The sequence below is a fragment of the Erithacus rubecula genome (assembly GCF_903797595.1).
Source record: "Erithacus rubecula genome assembly, chromosome: 10".
Taxonomy (NCBI): domain Eukaryota; kingdom Metazoa; phylum Chordata; class Aves; order Passeriformes; family Muscicapidae; genus Erithacus; species Erithacus rubecula.
In genome coordinates, this window is record NC_136662.1 from 18,648,944 (window position 1) to 18,671,436 (window position 22,493).

The following is a 22,493-nucleotide window of genomic DNA, read 5'->3' on the forward strand; positions in this document are numbered from 1 at the left end:
AGAAATATTCATTATTTAAGAAGCTACTGTAGAAATTAAGAACAGTGAAAATAGTGGTACCTGTGACACACCTTTTAAATTTTTTTTTAAATTGTGTAAATAAGAAAAGATAATTTGAGATGTTAAGCCTAAATTGTCTCTTAGGACATATGTAAATCTAGACTGGATTTGGTTTGTTTTGGGTGTATGTGTGTTAGAGAAATCCCCCTATAGCCAATCATCTGTAATTCCTTGGCTACATGGTGGGTTATGTTAAAATTCAGAATTCAGCAAGTACAAAGTCCGCATTAAAAATAAACCTTTAAATCTGCAAGGCTTCTTTCCTCCTAAGTAAACTAAAATGCTTAAAATACAGTGGTGAATTTGGAGCAATGTTTCAGCTCCAAGAATAGGATTGAAATGGGAATTGCCATCTTACCTTTTCTTTGCTGTGCTTTTTACTTTGTGAGGAACAGAAGAGTGAAATATGTTAAAAGAGCTTTGAGCCTGTTCCAGTCAGACCACATTGGAACTATTTTATCAGTTTCTAAACTGTTTTATTGAAAGGAAAGTTATCAGTTATCACAATTTAAATTTGGAGGAGAATTAATGAAATTAGTTCCATTTTTATGTATGTGCTGAATGATTTTGCCAGATCACTTTAATGCTTTTACTAATCCTTTGTTTTGGCTGCTGAAGTTGCACTTCTGTTGTGAGAATTTGGGAGCACCAGTACAGCTTGTGGTAGCACTGCCTGAGAGAAAACATTTTGGAAATAGGGATTAAGGAGTTAAACATCTCAGGGAAATAAACCAAGAATTTTCTTGATGAAGAAGATAACTTATCATAGCAAGGAGCATGGGTAGATGGTTGCTGCCAGGAAATGAAACCTTGAGTCATTCTTTGAAAGCTATTTAGGTTAGTTCTTCACAGATGGTCACTAAACTTCATATTTTTCATTATTTCTTTGCGATTTGGTCCCTTTCAAACAAAAATTTAACAGGTTCAGTGAAAAGTCTCATAAGGCTTTTTCTTTTCTTTTGTTATCATCATAAGAATTGTTTTATTGTCCACAGCAAACATTCTTTGTATAGGAAATCCTCTAATGCACATAGCAGCACATCAAAATTGTAACTTCTACTCTGAAAAAAGCTGTTGAGTTAGGGCTGGTTGTTAGTGAGGTGGGATAGACAAAAGAAAATTACAACAAAACTTCAAAAACCACAGTGGGAAAGCTTGTGCAAAGGTACAGACCTGGTTTTTAGGTGCTCACACTACTTTTGTACTAAAATGTTTTGAAGTTTTTTGCCTGTTAGATAGTTTGCAGTTTCCACGCTGCTTTTTCTTTCCAGTATGAGTAGCTTTTTTTTTTTTTTTTTTTTTTTTTTTTGTAGCTTTTATGAAATGTGTGTCAGAGGAGCAGGGACTTTGGTTCTGGTATTCAAGTTCTCCTACAGTACATTACAGACATCGAGTTAAAAACATTGTATTAAAGATTTTTTGGCTCCCCAGAAGCTATTCTGAGCTGAATGCTTTAATCATGCATTGAATTCAACCTGAAAGTGTGAACAAGGCCATTGATTAGACTTGCAGTTTTGAGACCTGTCAAGTTGAGGAAAAGCCCCTTCCCAAATCCTCTTTGAAGAAAGAGACTGTTCAGTGACAATTGGTGATGAATTTTCAGGTCTTGTGAAGTCTTTGGAAATTTTTTCTGTACCTATAAATGCAAACAGGAATATACCTTAAAACCTGACTTTGAAGCCAACAGCTGACTTTAAAAAAAACCTTGCAGTTTCTTCTAAAATGAATAGAGGATAAAGAGAAATGTACAAAAGAGAAATTACAGTGCAGAGTCCTGAGAACCTGCAAGGCTTTTCCTGGTGATGAAGTCAGTGTTTGCTCTAATTTGAAGTATACTAAAGGACAAAAGGCAGAAGTTTTAGGTATTGATTAATATCTTTTGTCTTGTTATATTTTCAAGAGAGTCATATTTATAATTTAAATGCAACAGAAAGAGAATCCTAGCCAGAACATGTCCTTGTAATAGAATCAGCTGTTTCTGTCAGTCCATTACAGAGCACACTAATCGCCCATCAGAACTAAAAGTCATTAGGCACAGTCTGCACTTTCTCAAATCTCTGCTTTGGGAGGGAGTGCCTGTATTTTACCACTGCTTTAATTGGGGATGAATTTTCCTTTACTCTGAAACAGATCTCTTGGCACTGAGTAAACCTGAATTATCCAACTATATTAAATGCAGGGTTGTTTATAAATCCGTAAAAGATGCTTAGATGTATCCCATGTTTTTTCATGGGAGAAATCTGAGAGAACCAAAAGCTTAAGTTCTCATTTGCAGAATTTATGGCATACCTGAAGGACAGGGCTGGATGTGATTATTTAAAAATATGTCCAGGGATGAGGTTGGTCAGTTTCTATGGTTCCCAGCTCACCTGTCTTTAATTTTGAAAGCAGTAAATGCTGCTTTTGTGAAATGTATTCTGTCTCTTCTAAGCCTGAAGTTTGTCTTACCTACAGCAGTAGAAAACTTTGCTAAAAATTGGGTTTGATCTGTAAATTAATGCTGGGCTTGGCCTAGCACTACTTTGCAGTTTCCCATTTTATATTCCACCTTAGAGCATTGTCACACTCTTGAACCCTGTAAGTTAATATAAGATTGTAATTTTAAAATTAAAGTTCAGTTGCTGATTATTAGAATTCTGTTTCACCAAAATTGACAGGACCATTTAATTGCTTTTTTCTAATATATTTTTTGTCTTGATGATTAATTTAAATATTCCTAGGCAGAAAAAAATTCCAAACAACTTGTTTGCAAGTATGTGTTAAAGATGATAGGAAAGCGTGTTCCAATTTATTGTGTTTTTTTTTTTTTTTTCTGAAATTATTGTTTTTCAGAACTAATAATAAAAAGTTGTGGTATAAAGGCTTTGTCTTAAAACTGAAATGAGTCATGCTAGTGTGTAACCACCTTATACATCCAGGGGGTAAATATCTCTTCCTATTCACGTAATATGTCTAAATATCAAATATCTGTGGCTTTGCTTTTGTTGTAAAAAAGTATTTATTTTTTGGGAAATGAAGCAACAGAGCCCTTTCTTTCATCATTTTTGTCAAGGGTTTATGTTCCAGTGTGGAGCCCAGCAGGCAGGAGCAATATCAGAGACTATTCACTTCTGAGGGCAGACAGGGAAGTTAAATTCTCTTGTTTGCTTACAAAGGTGTAAATACTGTCTGACTCTGATTATTCCAGATTTTCACATGGTGCTCAGCATGTGCATTTCTTCATTAAGTGGATGATGGCCTGTAACTATTCCTTTGCAGAAAATGATCAGAGCACTCTGTCTGTTCCTCCTTCCGTGTTTTTGTGATTTGAGAGGGGTTGGCTGAAGTGCCTCATGTAGCTTAGCTAAGCAATGGAAAATTACATCTGCTTGTTCTGTAAATAATGTCCAGTCAGAGCAGATGTAATTAACTACTGAACTTAATGGATGCTGTGTGAGGTTACAGATGCTATCAGTCATAAACCAGATGAAGGCCAGGGAGCTTTATTTGCTTGGAATTCCTTTTAGGACTAATTACTAAATATCTTTAAAATTGATTGCTTGTGCTTTCAATTTCTGAGAGTGTTTTCCCATATCTGTGTGGAATGGACTCGATGCAGCTTTAAGGAAGGATGGGTGACACCTTTATTGTTGAGGAACTAAAAGGTTTTTCTTCCTTGGAACTTTGTCCCAGAGCTTTACTATTAGGAAACCTGGCATTATTTTAGGGCTGGCCAAGCTGTCCAGCTGTCTGGCAACACTGGCCTGACACTTTTTTTTTTTTTTTTCTTCCCCTAAATTAATTGAGAAATAGACCATTGTAAAGATAAAATTCTGTGGATGTGTCACAAGTCTTTGCCTAACATTGACAAAGCAGCTGGGGACGTGGGGAGTGCCTCTCAAAAATAACCACCAAATTTAATTTCTGCCTGTTTGCTTTCAAACACATTATAACTGGGGAATCTGGTGAAAAATCAGCCTGACAGACTTTGGACTGGTGGGAGAGACTTGCTGCTGATGTTAACACTGAACTGACCATGTGCCTTTTCTTGCTTCAATTATGGCATTGAAGAATGTCCAATTTACTTCAATATAATGTGATAATATATTTCAATATAATTTAATACCAATTTATTTCAATATAATTTTAGCACTAACCTTTGATTTTTGTTCATGGTCTGTATTAACAGTGCTCTGAATGGATATGAGCTGATGGCCTGGAGTTTTCATGAGATACTCGTTGTTTTATATAATATTTATGTAGGATAAACCAGAAAGGTTCTAAACTCATCTAAATTCAGTTGGGCTTGATTATTCAGTTTTAAGGGATATTCAAAGAGTTTTATGAATCAAATTTGTTGTCAGGTAGCCTTGATAACAATCAATTTGTCTGGAAACAACCTTTTAAGGAGTATATGTGTGTATAGTAGAAATGTCAGTTGACTTAATCATAGATTAATATTAGTATGAGCCTACAAGGGAGGGAATAAAACTGGATTTGTTTATTTGTAATGCTCTTGGCATTTTTAGCAGCTGGGACTGTTTCCTTGTGACCATTGCATGCCCAGTCTTGAAGGAATTTTTGGTGCAAGTCAAGACAGAGCAATTTTAAGAGTGGATTCTAACAATAGCATTGCAGCTGCAGTCCTGTAGGGCTCTGAGATGAGACTCTTCCCTGCATTTTATACATTTTTTCAGAATGTGACCTTTTGACTTAAATTTCTGAAACTGGCACCGTCTGGCAAAATGGAAGAGAATTTTGAACAGTTGCTCCCATTATTTGGGATGACTGTTCAGTGCTGGGCAGGCTCTTTCACACATCAGGAATCTGCTTCATGGCCTTGTAAAACTAGAATTAAGTAATGAGAAAGATTAATGAACTGTCTAAGCTGTGTGCTTTATTACTCTCAGTATTCCTTTGCCTTTAGGCTAATTTGTGCAAAAATATATAAGGAAGATTTGTAGCATTTATTATTGGTGTTATTTCTCAGGTTTTAAAGTATAACCTTTTAGGACTACCATGTGTGTCACTTTTTATTTTGTTCCTGCACATACATATTTTGGGCTGCTGTTATTGTTTAATTTGGGGAATAAGTTATCATAATGGTCTTCTGGTGCTACTGCTATTGCAATTTATGGATTTTCTGTTAGGAAAGTAAATTAATAGTTTTTCTTCTGCTCTGCTGTTTTTTTTCCTAGACTTCTGCACTATGTGTAGGACTCTGGGTTGCAAAATTCAAGCTGTAATACTTAAATTGATTTTTTTTCCTGCTAGTGAAATTACACCTCAAAACATTGTCTCTTATGCACTCTGTAGAAGTAACTTGAAGAGGGTTGCTTCTGTGGTTGGCTTTATTTTTTTAGATTTGAGAAAACAATCAAGTTAATAGTAAATTAGTTTGCTGATGTCTATTGAACAGCTGAGTTACTGTACCCCTGTTATTGTGGCCAGAGTTCTTAGAGCTTGTCCTAATTTTCAGAAACCACTCTCTGTTTAACCACAGCTGAAAAGCTTGGGATCAAATATAAAACTAAGAATTGTCTTTACTATGGGAAGAAAGAGACTTCTGCTTGACTGAGGGCATGGAGTCAGAGTGACCCTGTGCTCCTGGTCCTGAGAAGCTGGGTGGGAATGAGTGCTGTGGGGGAAATGGGAGTTGGTGCACTGCAAGCCACTCATGGTGTGGCTGCCACCCTGCCCTGGGCTCTGGTGCCCACTGAGCTGTGGAAAAGCTGTGGCTTTTCCTGGGGCTGGGCAGCTCTCCCTCATCCCTTGGGAATGTGGTTTGCAGCCACTGTTTTTGTTGTCATTTGCCAGTCCAAGCCATCATCTGTGGTTTCAGTCCCATTTGTTGCCATGAGCAGTGGCTCATGGTGTGCACTGTGTAATGTTGTATTTTGGGCTGGAAAACATGATGTAATGTACAAAATATGGAGCTTACTCCAGCTTACTAAAATACATATATATTTTATATATATACACATTGGAGTGAGCACTGAAAATATTCTGAGGAAAGTGTGAACTCTTGCCTGTTTTGAGATGTATTCAGGAATTATTTTAGGTCAAGTAACAAAAATCCATAATCTTATGAAAAGCCCTGAAGTTAAGTGATATGAAAGGTTAGTGGGAAGCTTCTGGTCTCATATATTCTTGACAGGTTAATGCACAAATGTGACCTGGATCTTTAGCTTTGCTTACCAAGGAATAAGTTTCTGTTGCCCAGTCAGAAGGGCTGGTCAGGGAGGGAATATAATTTGCTGTGTTTGAGAATTTTACTTAAAGTTTAAAGGGCTTTTAGCTTTATTTCCTTCTGCAGTAAGTCTAATTTGAAATAAATCCAAAGGCTTTTTATTTTGCTGACTAGTAAGGGATTTCTAAGCTGAAGAGAAAAGAAAGGCTGGAAGATCTAAAAGCATGAAATGCATCATTGGTTGATTTGTGACCTGTGGTTCAGAAGACTGATATCTACTGAATATTTAGAGAAATAGGGCTGCCTGTTAGTTAAACAGCTGAGGATTCTCCCCCATTTGGTTTCATACATTAGAATAGTTGCAAATGGCACTTTTATTGTCATGCAACTTCTGTTGAGGTAGAAAATGAATCAGAACAATAAATATGTTTTGCTTTGAACTTGTAGTACGTCTAGGGTAGCACAGGGTGAACAGATACACTATTGACCATTCTGGTGTCACATTTTTCTGGAGCCTATGGCAACTTTGCCACTGTGAGGATGAGATTCCCTAGGAAAGGGTGGTTCCAGGCAGTTTGGCTGGTACTGGGAATATAGAGGGATGCTCTGGGACTAAGCTATCCATGGCATTTCAGAACTTGTGTGATGGCAGACATAAATTCAGTAGAGTGCAGAGAAAGGTCTGGGAATTAAATCTGTGTCCTCTGAATATTTTGAATGGTGTTGGCAAGAGGCTGGGTATTCATTTTCTGTATTTTAAGTATCTCTGTAGCTAAGCAGATGATCTAACAGTATGATCATGAATTTAGTTTCTAAAAAGTCAGTAAATTATAGAAAATATCTGCAGCACATTCCATAGGTTGATCTGACCTTCAGTACAGATATAGTTTTAGTGTTGCTGTTTAAAATTCTTCACTGATGAGTTTGGGAAACAAGTTCAGATGTAATCATTTCTAGACAGAGAAATTGAGAACTGCTGCTTTTAATAACCATTTACAGTGATATGGTGAAAAGAAGGAAATTATTTTTCCTGACAGATTCTGATAGGAGAAAGAAAAGCTTAGCATGGGGAGTTTTTTTTTTTTTTTTTCTTAATCACCATGAAAAATTCCTTCCTGTTAATCTGATGGATGGATTACAGTTTGTCCTTGCATGGCCAGGTTGTACTTTCCATCAGAATTGGAGATTCCAACCCTCATTATATCATTTCTGTAATGCAAATGGTTATGTATAGAAGGAGATTTAATTAATCCCCTGCTGGTTGGTAGTATACCCTAAAGCAAACACAGTCAGCAAAGGAAAAAAAAAAATTAAAACAAGAGTGCATGGTACCAGGTCACTGACTGTCAGTGGAATTTCATCATCTGTGAAATATTAACTTATTAACTGAAATGTATTTACTCTTATAGCTGTAAAAATATTTGTCTATTGTCCCAACTGGTATGAGAGTGAGCTACCTTGCAAGGGAGCCAAGGTCAAAAGCAATCTCAGGAATCATGCTGTCTGCTCTGGCAAAAATATGGAACATCCTGTGTGGTGATGGTTCTCATTTTAATTTGCAAGGACTCCATTTAAGCTGCCATCATTGCAGGCTCCAGCATCCAACTTTGCCTGTGGGTCTGTGCCATATGTGCAGATACATATTCAAGGACAAATTACCAGACTGAGAGAAAGTGACAAATTTGAGTGATGGGTTCCTGTTTTTTCACACTTTTATAGCATAACATATCTGCTGGAACGATGTGGGTTGTATTGTAGGTCAATGAACAAATAGATTTCCAGACTTTATTTCCTCTCCATGTCGTGTGCACACACCTATGCAGAAAGCCAGCATTCTTCCTGCTGCCTGAAACATTCCTGTTTGCAGATGCAGTTTCTGTACATAAAAAACCACAACTGAATGAATTTTTCAGTATCTATTTACTCAACAATATATTTTGCAAACACAAAAAATATCTTTAAAATGGCTGGTTTTTTTTTCTCTTTTAGCCTCCTTGCTGTCTGTAAAATGAAGATTGAGTCTAATTGTGAAACCTCTTCTGTAGCATGATAGGGTGTCCAACTGATTTTATAGCCTCATGATTGAGGTGATGAACTTAAGATAAAAGGAAATATAAGGAACTCTTTTGAAGGCAGAAATTTGAATCAGCTTTTTATAAATTCCATGATGTTGAATTTCTTTCCCAAGGTTCCTTTTTAACTGCTTTTCTGAAAATCTGCTGCTTCTTTTGTCATGTAGAGATCAAGTTGCATGTTTAATAATTATGCCATGAAATGTGGAACTGGTACAAAAAAATTAACTTTCAGAACAGTCTGTTCTTGTAATTTTGGTACTGCAAGATTTAATACACTCCTTATTTTTTAGGATCTGTGAAAGTAGTTCTTTATTTCCACTTCTGAAAGTTGTGAATAATGTGCACCAATATTTTAAAATGTTCTTATGCTATTTAGCACTTTGTATAAATCAAATCTAAATGTAAGGCTCTGTTTTGAGGGTTATATTGTTGACCTAGAGAGCAGGTGGCATGGAGGCTGGCTGGAGTAATAATGGTAATATAAATATAGCTACTGGCAGCACAAGTGCTCAGGGAGGCAGATGTGCTGTCAGAAGGGGCAGTTTGGAATCTTGCAGGTTCATGTGTTGTTCATCAGAAGGGTGGTCTTTAATGAAAAATGTCCTTCAGGATAAACTAGCATATTGAAAGGATTACAGCTGCACCCTGTAAAGAGTGTTTCAGACCAAGTAGTCACAGCTCAGCACTCTTTTATTAGTTATCTCACCTCTTAAAATGTGATTTATTTTTTCAGGACGTATGGACATGTAATGCCAAACTCCTTTGTGGTGTGAGTGGAAACCAGTTAAATCATACCACCTACCTCATAATTTACTAACTAAACCACTTAATCTCTATTATAAATGATACTATATATGAATGTGAGTAGACTTCAACTTTTACAGAGCGCTTGTGAAATGCTGTTGGACTTTTCTCTTACATTTTTCATAATTATTGAATTACTGTTTTCGTAGTGCTGCTTCATACATTTGAAATCACCCTGTCATTGTAAGACACCAACTGTCTGTTGGTCCCATTGCACACACTGAAGTGTTGAGCTGCCTTAAGACCCAGCTGAGTCTCTACCCTGTGAGTGTGTCCCCATCTCTGGGAGGCATTTTCATTGTCCACTTGATCCCCTGGGCATCCTCAAATAGGAAATAGCTTAGCATTTGTCTGCAGTCTGCTCCCTTCTTTCTATCTCCAGGCGTTTTCTGTCTGGGATGTAACTTCACACACAAACTCCCTGGGGATTTGGGAAAAGCAAATCTCATAATTACTCTGCTCGTGGTTGTGTAATGTCCAGCTCTGGTGCTTTTGCCTTGGCCCCACCATTCGTGTTTTGGGGAATTGTAGGAGCTGTTACCAGCTTTGGAGAGGCAGAAAAGGGCAAAGAGCTGGGAGGATGCATTGTCCTTTCTCCAGGGGACAGGGAAAGTGCTGCAGAGGCCAGGACACGCTGGCCTGTGTAGCATTTAGGGTTTGTGAAGGGGATTTTAAGACTAACATGAAATGAAGCATAGTGGAAAAACAGGTATAAAAATTGATTGTTTTGATTGTGCTCTTTGTTGTCAAGACTACGGTGGTATTAAATGTGAACTACTGCCTATTGATTCCACAGCTGCACTGTGTTTGTCAAGGTGGAGGTGCAGAATGAAGACAATTCCTACATGGATAGGATAATATTTCAATTGCATTGAGATGTCATCTGCCAGGACTTTGTTCCTTCCTTATTTGGAAACTGAGTTTCTAAGAGATGCTTTCAGGAACAAAGCCCCAGGCAGTCCTTTTTCTAACCTTGCATCCATTTAATCCTGAATTACCTACATCATAGGAAGTATTAAAGGTCATATTGTTTGAGTAAAGCAAGTGTTCTGTAAAGAAAAGGATTTGTCCATTCCTGTTCCTGGACCATGTTTCTTGTGATGTATGTGTGGTAATTACAAGTCACGATTACCAGAGCTGTGCTGCTGCAAGGGAGTGTTCTTTCTTTAAACGACTTTTCAGCTCTAATGACTAGAGAAAAGCTTGTAAAAATGAACACTAGAAGTTCAAAAACTAGAAGGTGGTTAGAGAGATTTAAAGGTCACTGTTTTGCTTTTTCATGCAGTACTATGAAATTCCAGAGCTTTATACATACATTCTAAAAATTTCCGGGGCTTACTGCGTTGAATAAATAGAAACACGTCATTTGAATAGAAGAAGTGCCTTCTGCCAAGAGCTGCCATCTTCTTAAAAAAGCATAAATTAAATACAGCTGCTCATATGATGAAGGAGATGTATATGCGTGTCTAAGTAACACACTATCCCCAGAAGCAGAATAACATGGAATATGTATATCTTACCTGTTTTTTTATTCATTTGCAGTAGCAAAAAGGTGTCCTTGCTATGTAGGCTTCACAGCTGGAAACTAATTCTTTCTAACAAATCAGAGTGAAAGAAGTACCTTTTTTAGAATATAAACCACACAACCTGTTATAGATGCTAATGATTTATTATCTTACGCACTTGAAGTGTTTTGATTAGATCTTGACAAGTTTGTCTGACGACAGGAATTTATTTCTCGATGCTGTAAGCTGTCAGCCTTGCAATAATTCACACTTGGAATTTGCTCAGTACTGTTAAGCTGTAATGAAATTTCAAATTATGGAGAACTAATACTTGAAAACAATAATGGCACATAGCGGTTATTTATTTATTTTTTAGTTATTAGTGGCTGTAACTTTTTGGTATCTTTAAAAAAGTTTAAGCAGAATCCCATGTATTACTGATCAGACCAGTCACTGCCTGTAACATTGTTAGTCGTGTCAGTCAGCACAAACACTGTAGCTAAAGATGGAAAAGAGATTACCTTACCAATGTTATAGATTTTTTTTTTCTATTGATTTTTTTCCCTTCAATATTCAGCGAAAAGTCTGATTTTATTTTTTTTTAATTATTTTTTTTTCTTAGAGGGGATGAAATAAACATCCCGTATATATCAGTATGTGGATATGCAGTTAGTACTGGCTGTGCTGGTGCTTGCTGGGCTCAGCCGAAGCGAAGCACCAGGGATGGGCACAGCCCGAGCGAGGTCCCGCCCGTGCCGATGTTTTAGGGATAAAAACCCCAGAATCGGGGCCGGGGCGGCGGCCGCGGCTGCCACCTGGCGGTGCCCGTCGGGAGCGCAGCCCCCGCGGCCGGGCGGGGCCGGGGGGGGACAGTGCCGGGGAATGAGCTGTGTCCAGTCTGGGCAGTGCCGGGGGATGAGCTGTGTCCAGTCTGGGCAGTGCCGGGGGATATGCTGTGTCCAGTCTGGGCAGTGCCAGGGGATGAGCTGTGTCCAGTCTGGACAGTGCCGGGGGATGAGCTGTGTCCAGTCTGGGCAGTGCCGGGGGATGAGCTGTGTCCAGTCTGGGCAGTGCCAGGGGATGAGCTGTGTCCAGTCTGGGCAGTGCCGGGGGATGAGCTGTGTCCAGTCTGGGCAGTGCCGGGGGATGTGCTGTGTCCAGTCTGGGCAGTGCCGGGGGATGAGCTGTGTCCAGTCTGGGCAGTGCCGGGGGATGAGTTGTGTCCCACAATGCCTGTGCATGGGGATGCCCCTGGGCTACTGACTGCAATAAAATCCACAAAATCCCCTGTCTGCCTTTGCTTGTGCTGCTGAAATGAGAAATGCTGCTGAGAAGTGGAAGTTGTGTTTGGCCTTGAATTTTTTGTGATAATGCAGAACACGACTAATGTGTATGTCAAAGAAAAGTCCCCCAAATCACCCCCAAAATCTATACTATGGCATTAATTCTTCCTTTTGGTGAGAGTGTGAGACCATACTGCAGCAGCTGCAGGCACACCACATTCCACACTTCTGGAAGTGGTTCGGTCTGTTGCTGATGAGGTATGTAGGACAGAATTAATTACTGCCTTGTCTGTGCTCAGGCTTGAATTTCAAAGTTATGTTTGCTCTGTTGAGTGCTTATGATTTTTTGACTCCAAAGGCAATGACTGTTTAGGCAAAATGAGCAACTTTCATATACCCCAGACTGGGCATTGTGAATGTGCAGCAGCAGAGCTGTGCAGTCCCACACTGAGCATGTGCTGGGAAATGGCCAGCTCTTTATCCATTCCACCTCAGTCGTTTGTTGATCAATAAATTAGTAATATATAATAAAAAGTGAAATTAACTCAATGTTTTCATTCTTTTTTTTTTTTTTTCCAGAAAGAGCTCAGTCTCCCCAGAAGAGGAAGCTTGTAAGTATAATTATTCCTTATTCATCCCTTGGTTTGTTTTGAACATATATAGCTGTTCAGTTGTGGAAGTCATTTAGATGGGCAGATGCTCTGCTTTCTCTGTTAAGCATTTTCAAGAATCTGTCATGGGCTTGGAAGCAGCTAGCTTGGATTTCTCTGAGACTGAAGCCTCTATTCATTTCCTTAAGTGTAGCAGGAAAAGCAGTGGCAGTGTAAGCTTACTTCTAATTACCAGCTGGAGCTGGTCCTGATATGGAAGGAGCTGCAGTGTTGAGTGCTGCCCCTCGGATGTGGCTGAAGGAGTCACTGATTATTTATGTGGTATGGACAACTGTGACCACTGCTCTGCAAACAGTCTGTTGACAGGAGTCCAAGCACACAGCTCCTGGGCCACACAGGTCAGGTGGCTGTGGAGCAGGCAGCCTGATAGAGGTATCTCAATAAAGTAGTGCTTGTCAGGAAAAGCAGGCTTTTAAAAGTGTGATTTAAACAAACAGCAACATTTTTTAATGCATTATGATGCTTAAAGAATTTTAGTGAACTAACTTGTGTTTCAATGGTATTATGAGAGCTTAGCTTCTGCTATGCTTACAGATTTATGGTGGAAGAAATTGCATTATTGATTGCATTATATAGAAGAGAAAGCTTTTGTACTCCCTGCTATTGCATTATGATTTAAAATTGTTTCCCAAAGCTTGTGGACCACAGTCATGAAGCTCACAAAAGCTTATAACCTTTCTTCCTCAGGTTTCTGGTTCTAATGAGAAATTATATTCTGTCTTTCAATGTAGGCTATCCCCTTTGTATAAGAAACAGTGTTTGGAAAATGCTGTGTACAGCTAGTGATTCAGGGCTGAACAATACAGAGGATCAAAAGGTCTTTTTTTAAAAGTGGGGCATGACCAGACCTTTTTGTTTAGTTCATATGACAATGATAAACCAGTCAGGGAGTTATTTAAAGAACATGAAGCACTGACTGGTTTTGGGGTTTTTTAACCAGTATGCCTCAAAGGCTGGCCTAACTAGATTTGAGAGATTTCTAAGACAAGTGGTGTTCATCATTTGAATTATGAAGGTTCTTTGATCAAATAGTGGAGCAGTGAGTTACTTAGATGTTTTTGCACAAAGCTTTTGGAATTGAAATTGAGGATGCCAGAGATATTCCAGCTCATTCCAGCATGGAGGTAGGTATGACACAAGACTATTTCTGTATTTTCATTTGAGGTATCTTGAGATAAAAATGAAGTGCTTCATATGTGTAGTGTTTTAATTACTGGTAACTAAACCAAATGACTGAATATTTTATTTCTATATTACTAAACTCCTGCCATTTTCATTACTTCACTTTAGTTTTCTTCCACAAGTGAGTACTTTTTAAGATGTCACTATGTGAAGAAATGTAGCAACCTATGTCAAGAAGATCCAGGCCGTAAATTTTAAGCACAAGGTTGCAGCTATTAGTGAGACTAAAAGTCTATGAAGAATTGAAATGTCTTAGTTGCTTGTGTTATCTAGCTGATTATTTGATTGTAGTTTCTTGAATTATAGATTCTATAGTCAAGTCAAGTACTAAGTGTAGTGCAGAACCAAATGATGTCTTGTTGTTTGAGAAGTTTTAACTGTTCATGAAGTCAGTAGTGCATTGTGGCTGATGTAGAGCTGTGTTGATGCTGTACTATGAAATGTACAGGCTCAGTGAAGAGGCTCTTGTGGAGTTGATCTGCATGATTTTGCATATCCCAATATCAGAGTGCTTACTTGATTAAAAAAAAATCCTCTTAGTTTTTGAATTAGAAATTAGAGAAATTTATATAAAGGGAATAGTTATAATATATGTGTGCAATATAAGGTAAAAATATATCTATACTACATATAAATTTGCTCAACCACTCTGTCAAAAAAGGTGGCACTGTGTCAAAGGTAGGCAGTTCTCAGTTCTTCTGGAAGCTTTTCCTCTGCTGGAATCAACAGTGAGCCTCATAAGCAAAAATAAATTCTGAAAATAAAATTTATTCTGAAAAGCTGCTGCTGTGCTGTGGCTGATGAGCTGGGGTAGTTATGGGTGTAGCCATGTCCTGATTAATTGGCTGTCAGTCACTGACTTTTGTTCACCGACAGAAGCAGAAGCAGGAATGGACAGGAGGATGAAGTACCTGGCTTGGAGCCAGAAGCCCTCAAGGGGTGCATCCATTTTCTGCACAAACTCCAGCCTTTGTAGCAGTTCAGTAGCAATTGAATTATCTACAAAAAATCAGCCACTCAGCATTTTTTGGTGTGCTGGTCTGGAAGTTGGGGTGCACTTATTTCTGTAAAAAATCATATTTGTTGAGGCAGTAATTATTTCCAGCCTACCAGAAACAGAATGAGGACTTGACTATTGCTGCTGGTTTGGTGATTACTTTGCTGGATTGTTGAATTAGAAAGGTTTAACCTGTGGATCAGCTCGGGTATTTGTCACTGCTGAATGGAAAAGGATGAGCTATTCCTGACAATGCTTCTAACTTTTTCTTTGTTTGACTCTCAATACTTCATATTTCCTGGGTTGGTATGAGTGATCTCTGTTTTATTGCAGGAACTGATTATAAGCAGGGACAACAAGAGTTGCTGTGCTTATTTGTGCTAAGGAAAAGGAGTGGAGTTACATGTATCACTGTTTTTGTCAGGAGAATATGAGAAATTTTGTCATCTAAAGAAGGTCTTGGGTGGGAGCTGAAGAGAATAAATGGTGGGATAGAGCCTGTGAAGTCTGTTGATGGGTGTTGATGACTATTTCCATATTAGCAGAAAGAAACACAGGCACACTGTACAGGATGGCTTTGCACTTGGTGTCTTGCAATCCTAATTTTGAAATAATCAGCACAGAGTGAGCAGACATGTAAAACAGATGGGGGAATTGGATGCAGGGTGACATTAAGAGAAATGTCTGATGATTTAGATACCATTTTGTTGTTAATGTGCTTAAAGTGTTTGTGTTTCTATAGGGGGTTATGTTTAATACACTAAAAGAGATGATACTCAGCTGAGTTGTAGGCTGCTAAGAGACTGAACAGCTAGAGAACAGGAATAAGTAGTTATATTTTGTCTCTGGTGTGGTTCAATAATCAGAGTTCAAAGTTTTTCTTTAATGAATTATGCATATAAATGTATTGGTTATGTTTTTCCCCATGCTTTGTTCACAAAAGAAGTAATTATCATTCATGAATATTTTCTTTAGTTTCAAATAGTGAATGTAGAGTGATAGACTCAAACTTTGATCTCCAGCCTATTAGTCGAAGTGGTTTAATTATTTTCAGCCATTATCCTGTTCTGTTCTCTGTAGAGAGATTGGTTTTTGCATTGTTGGCTGCAGCTTTCACATGTTTTTGATGTGCACCTGCACGTGAATCACAGCAGAGACATTCCAGACCTGAAAAGACAGAGGTGGGGACTTGGCAGCAGGAGCATCCCGTGGTGAAGCACCTCTGTGTGTTCATGTGTTTTAGGGCTGTTCAGCACCCAGAAAATCAGGCTGCAGACTGCATTTCATTCTGGCTGCAGGATGCCCAGCACCAGCCTGGAGCTCATTACTGCTTCTGCATGCCTACTTGGCTGAGCAGTAGTCACTAAATCCAGTTGGGGTTGCCCTTGAGCCATCCCAAGAAACCATCCTGGTTTCTTTTTCAATATCCCAATAATAATAAATTAATAATAAATGCAGTTCTTTATAGCATAAACCTTATTGACCTGTTCAGGCTTTTTAATGAAAAATGTGAGTTTATATTTTAAATCCTCATTTTGGTTTCTAAAGCAGGGTTAATGGTGTGGGTTGCTGTAATTTTTGTGCTATCTAAATGTAAAATTTTCTAAGAAGAAAATATTTCCCATATTATATCCAAATTTGAAAAGAGTAATTTCCTCAGCAAACTAAATTTGCTAAACCAGTTTCTAACTTCAGCTGTAAGCTTTTTTTTGGTTAATTATTTCCTGCTATCAACCATCTGTATCAAATATACTTTAAGCTGTATACAAATGGAAAAAGAAAGTGGAGGCATAAGAAACATGAAAAAATAGTTTTAATTTAGAATATATCCAGTAAAAATACACATTTATATGAACCAAATATTACAGATTGTTGTTTTGATGGTTATTGGTGCTGGTAAAGAGTAGTACTTACCTGAAGTTTTCATGTCTGTCTCTGAAATATGGTAAGCAGCATAAAAGTGTTTGCTGAAAATGTATAAAAGCCTTTTATGGTGGTCTTTATTCCTTCTAATCACTTTTTAAGGTGGCTTATTTCCCCTGTGGTACTTGTTTTCCCTTATTCTCTTCCTCCTCCTCTGCACTACCATTCTACTTTAAACCTCTGAAGATTTTTAGTTTCTGCTGCCCTAGACATTTCTGAGGGGGTTTCATTAAACAAATCTTCATCATAATTTGTTAAACCTACCTCCAGCTTCTTGACAGTAAAATAACACACAAACACACCAAGGAATTTCTTTGGGGGGATGTGCTGAACTATTTGCATTCTTTTTCATGTTTAGATCTTGGAAACAATAAGAAGTTTGATGGCAGGAAAGAAAATTTCTGGCCTTTAGTGCTGGTTTACGTCTTTGTGCTGCAATGCTCAGGTGCTGTGGGAATTTCCTGTGTATCTGCAGAGAAATGGAGTATATAATTCAGTTTCTGCTCGTCTTGGCGGGTGAGTGTTTCTGCTGGTGATGGATCGATGCCGTTTCCCTGCCAGGAGCGAGTGCCATTGTCCCAAGAGTGGGAAAGCCAAAGTGCAGGAAGTGGATGAAAAATGGTTCTGAAAAGGAGTAGGGAATTTTGCTGCTTTTGCACTCTGTTCTGATTTGGATCTGGAAATAAAATAAGAAATAATGCCCCCAGTCAATGCATTCTGCTTGTGGTGCTTTGTATAGATGGGGAGAGAAAGAGGAGCGCTCTTGTGACCACCCCGTTCTTCTCTCAGCTCGCAGAAGCAGCTCACAAGCTGCAGGTCAAAAATAACCTGCTGCTCTTAAGCTGATCCATGGGGCTGGTTCTGGAGGTGGAACATTATTCATGTGGGGCTCTGGTGCTGCTATTCCTGTATTAGACTTCAAAAATAAATTGAAAGCATTGTTTCTTTAAAAGAAGTGGTTTGATGAATCAGGAGTACTTTAGAGTTATGTAAAGACTGTAGTCTCAGAGAAAAAGAATTTATGGAGGTTTTCATCAAGTATTTGAAAGTGGAAAAAGTATTTTGCGTAGTTTTTATTGTCAAGTTTCCACTACTTGATCCAAGCTCTCATTTAATAAGTACAATAGAATTATACGTAGCTTACCAAATTTGTACTTTTTGTTGTTTGCTGTGCTGTCTTACTCCAGAGGCACAGGGGCTTTGGCTGTGTAAGGAACAGCCCTTCCTCCTCAGCCTGGCACTCTATATTTTCCTAATTGCTGAGAGATTGGGATCCTGTAGTGCAGGGCTGCGATCAGAATCACGGCAGGGTCTGAAGATTGGAGTTGTCATCTAGAATTTGACTTGGTCGATGAGGACTTGTGAATGGCAGCCTAAATACAGTCTTGAGCACTTTAAAGCTTATAAACGTATATATATATATCTATATGGAAACTTTCATGGGGAAAGTAACATTGTTACAAATACACATTCTAAACATGTCGGACATCATTCGGGGCAGTTTTGTTAGCAGCACAAAATTGATTTGGAGCAAGCAGAAGCGTAAAGGGAACATTTCCTCCTAGTGAAGGCATCCCGCTCCCCAGGCTGCTGCGGGCGCTGCTGCTCTGTTCTCGGTGCTGCAGTCCATAGTCTGTGTCTGGAGCACAGCTTGGGAGCTCCGGGAGGATGTTTTAAGCTGCAAGTTGTGCGTGTAGTCGAGGGGATTGATTTCCGAGCTGGTTCACGTGTCGCCGCCGGCCGGGAGCAGCTGCTCCGGCACAGCGCCGAGGGCTCTGCCCGGCCCTGGGTGCGAGCGCTGCCTCTGTTCCGCCGCCGTGCGGCTTTCCAGGCTGCTCCCTGCCGGAATCCTTCCCAGGCTGCCATCGCCCCCGTGGCTTTCCGCCGGGCCTGGGCTCGGTGGGGCAGGCTGAGGGCTGCTGCTGCTGCTGCGGTGGCTGATTGTGGGCAGGGCCGCGCTGCCGGCGGCGGGACAGCTCCCATGGCCCCTCCGTGTCCTGGCCCTGCCGGCACCTTCTTCCTCCTGCTGGGCTTGCCTTTCGCCGGACCTGGGAATAGGCTCGCAGAAGATTTTTTAATCTGAATATATATTTTTTAAAATAAATAATTAGGTTTTTGACATGAGCAGTGTGGTTAATCTGGACCGGTGCTGAAGTCCCGAGGTGTCTGGCGCTGGGGTGCGTGAAGAGCTCGGATCGCACTGATTGTTCTGTGCTCTGCGCTGGACTGATAACAGCGGCCTCTCCTTCCAGCTCTAAGCCTCTTATGCTGGGAAGAGGCATATCAGGGTATCAGCACAATGATGAAGCGGAGGAAACAGAGGCATGGAGCCCCATCTCTGCGGATCCAGTAAGGACTGTTGAGAAAAATAAATTGCACTTTATCATTTTAAATTGAAGCTATGAAGAAGAAAAACCGGCCAGAATTTTTTTGTGGCCGATAGACACTGCTTTGATTTGTTAGAACTTTCTTTATTTGTGATGCTTATTTGGCTGTACACAAAGTTTCATTTTGGAAGTGTTAACATTTTACTTTTGTGCAGTATTAACCAAGAAGTATAGCCAAAAGAAAGTAATGTTTCAATGTTTTTAGCTGGGATACATTGTGGTTAGATTTTGTCCCAAGCATTAGTGTAGCAAAACTGAATGTTTGTAACTCTGTCTTTCTAGTTTGATCATTCCTCAGATTTAAAAAGCACTCTTAATAATCTGTCAGAAAGCTGTCACAGTGCTATAATCTTCAGAAACCTTTGCTATCTTCTAGAATTACGAATGCTATTGAAAACTTATAGATTTGAAGCATGAGGTCTTAGCTTACATTGTCACATTGCCACATGTATTTCTACAAATGGAATTTTAACAAGCATTTCCTTTTAAAATGCTTTTCCTGTATAAGTGCTCTGAAATCTACTAATGGAAACTGCTATTTATGATTGTAATTATATTTATTATTTCTATTAGGTAAAATTAAGGAAATAGTATATTTAATACTGTATTCTTAAGTAGAGGAGGTGAAAAGAATCTATCGTGTAGTCAGTGGAGGGAGGAGCAGGGTAAGAGGCAGGCTTAACCTTTCCTGTCTGCAGACTGTAAAGCTCATCAGCTGTTTAAGCAGAGATTGCTGGTGGGGAGGATTTCCAGTATGTAAAGGTTGCTTTCCTGATAAGTATTTGGATTAATCAGGAAATTTAAAGCTAGGAACATGGACAAACATGCTTGACTTCACGACTCTAAGAGTAAATATCTGAATTCTAAACAAAACTGAAGCATGCCTGAAATTTCCATTTTGATCACTTTTGTGTTTAAATACAGTAAATAGAAACTTTTTTCCAGCCCTCTGTAAAAAATCAAAGTTATAGGTATAAGAATCCAGTGGCACTAATTTATCACATATATCACTAATTTATCACATTTTAACACAAAAGCACACTTTGTAATACCAATAATTGTAAGTTAACTTTTACTTTGTTTCTAGTGGAGGACATCTCATCGTGTGTAGTTCACTAAAGTAGGTGTTAGAACCTCTGCTCTGTGTTTATGTAAAAGTCTGTTTGCAGCTTTTTGAAAAGCAGCTACTTTGAGACCTTTTCTGTGCCCTGTGTGAATACAAATGTGCCTTGGCTGCTGACCCTGCAAAAGCAGGATAGTTCACAGAGCTGAGCACAGAGCTGGGCATCAGCACCCTCAGCTGCAATCCTGATGCTGCCGTGGATGTGCTGTGCACATGTCACTTAACCTCCTCATGCCTCAGTTTCCCCACTGCTGAATTAGAATAAAGCCATTTTGCAGTGCTGCTTTCAGGCTTAATTAGTTTTTTGCTCTAAAACAACTGCCACTGCTGAATGTTGTTTTCTAGTTAATGGTTTGTGTAGTTCATACTTTCCCAGCTGTGTGTTTTGGTTATTGCCACAGTCGTGGCATGGAACCATGGCTCCCAAATTGTGAAGGCAGTGATAGAAATGGTCTGTGTTTGCTGCTGGTGCCATTATCAATTTGTTCTTTTTTCTCAATTAAACATTTCATGTTAGAGATTGACAATGGTTTGTATTCCAGAAAGCCTGGAAATCGCTGCAAGAAAGGATTTGGCTAATATCAGATTTGAGGATTTTTGTAGTGGGAAAATAACATTGAATGGATATTAAATTGACTGAAAAATACATTTTGGGTTGGATGATAATGGGAAGGAATTACTTTTGACCACTTAGTTTGTTGCATTTGTTTAGAAGATATAACTTGTATTTTGGATTTTTCTTTTTTCTTTATTGAAACAGAAGATGTGATATTGACCCTGATTTTTGTTTTTTCTACTGTGGTACCTTGTCAGAATCTCCTCTCCTTTGTTCTCCCACTGCCGAGGAAATGATGTTCATCAGCACATGTTCTCTCCTACATCTGCTCCAGGTCTGCAGCATCTTAAATTCCCATTTAGTGCTGACTGTGCACTTGTCACTTCTCCTCTAGTATTTTACCTGAACTCACAAGCCCAGAGCAATCCATCTAGTCCGTGCTACAGCCATCCTTTTCAGTGGAGGTAAGGAGAGGTGTCAACCAGGAATTTCTAACAGTTTGGTGTTGGCATAACCATCTGTGAACTTAACAGCTTTACAGTTCAAGAGAATAATATCTAACAGAAGGAATCAGCTTCCTAGTCACAACTTAATTCAGCCATTTAGTGTTCAAGTTGATGTTGTGTATTGGGACAATTTTTTTTTTGAAATTTGTGTGTAGGCCCTGTGTAGGGAAGAAGATAAAGTGGATTAAAGAAGGGAAGCCTGTCTGCTGGTGTGTGCATCCTGTTCCTGCTGGTACCTTGTGTTGGCACATGTGCAGCCTGTACTGTGCAGCTGAGGATCCCTCACAGGCATGACTAGTGTCAGAAAAAACAACTTAAAACAGCCTACAGTGGAGTCCTTAAAAACCCCTGCCTCAGTAGTGTGTCTGTGCTAAATACTGCACTCTCTTCTATTCCCTAGAAATCCACTCTGCTTTCCTACAGAGTCTGGCAGGCTGAAGTCTCCAAGCACAGGGTGTACAAAGGATAAGGAGTAGAATCAAGCCTGTTGTTAGCAGGCTTGAGTGAAGGATACAAGAGTTTCTAAAGCAAAAATAGCCTGAACCAGCTCAGTTTATATTAAAGCACTTAACAGCTCCACTGATATATTTTCCCTTCAGGGTTAGCTCTTGTTCCTCATTGTGCTCCTATGGGACAAGCACAGCCATCAGCTGCCCCAGTGGAAACCTTCAGGTTCTTCAGTGAGAGGAAATGTCACCAGCTCTCAGGGGACAGTCCCAGGCAAGGCTCACACACTGGGGATCTTTGCATGTGTGGTTATGAAACTGGAGCTCAGTGGTACCTACTTAAAACTTGAGCCAACATAGCACCAGAGGTCTGGTTTTGAAGTTCACATGCTGCAGGGGGGATGTGGCTGGTCAAATTTCAGTTGCTCATCAGGTGGTAATGCAATAGCCCCTGAATCTAGATGTTATTTCAGAGGGAGGTTGGTCTTGCTGGCCAGATCTGGTAGGACTAACCAGAAAATGTGAAGTTGAACTATTTTAGGCTTCTGCCCCTCTACTGCAGAGTAATGTATACGACATGTGTTAAGTGGAAATCAGGTTGTCAGCAGAGGAAAGGGACGTTGCATGTGTCTGTCCTCATTGTGCATGGCCATGGGGAGAGGCTTGCCCAGCATCTGCTGCTTTCCCTGCATTGGGCAGCAATTGCTGACAATCCTTAATAAGGTGCTCACTTTGGCAGGACTTGGGGGAGGTGAAAGGCAGTGACAACAGAGCAGTCTCCTAACATTTCAATGTCATGGCCATCC

At 39.5% G+C, this 22,493-nt stretch overlaps 1 protein-coding gene across 10 annotated transcripts in view; it reads left to right on the forward strand.

Annotated features, from left to right (window-relative positions):
- The window catches only part of MAST2 (microtubule associated serine/threonine kinase 2), a 185,200-nt gene that overhangs the window by 66,014 nt on the left and 96,693 nt on the right, over positions 1 to 22,493 (forward strand). For 6 of the 10 annotated variants that reach the window (XM_079314228.1, XM_079314227.1, XM_079314229.1 and 3 more), the window contains one exon: positions 12,476 to 12,507. In XM_079314228.1, coding sequence (XP_079170354.1) covers positions 12,476 to 12,507 — 32 coding nt within the window. Of the gene's footprint in view, positions 1 to 12,475; positions 12,508 to 18,857; positions 19,019 to 20,143; positions 20,177 to 20,992; positions 21,200 to 22,493 lie in introns of those variants that run through there. The other 4 variants (XM_079314230.1, XM_079314225.1, XM_079314232.1 and 1 more) reach the window with 4 other exon arrangements.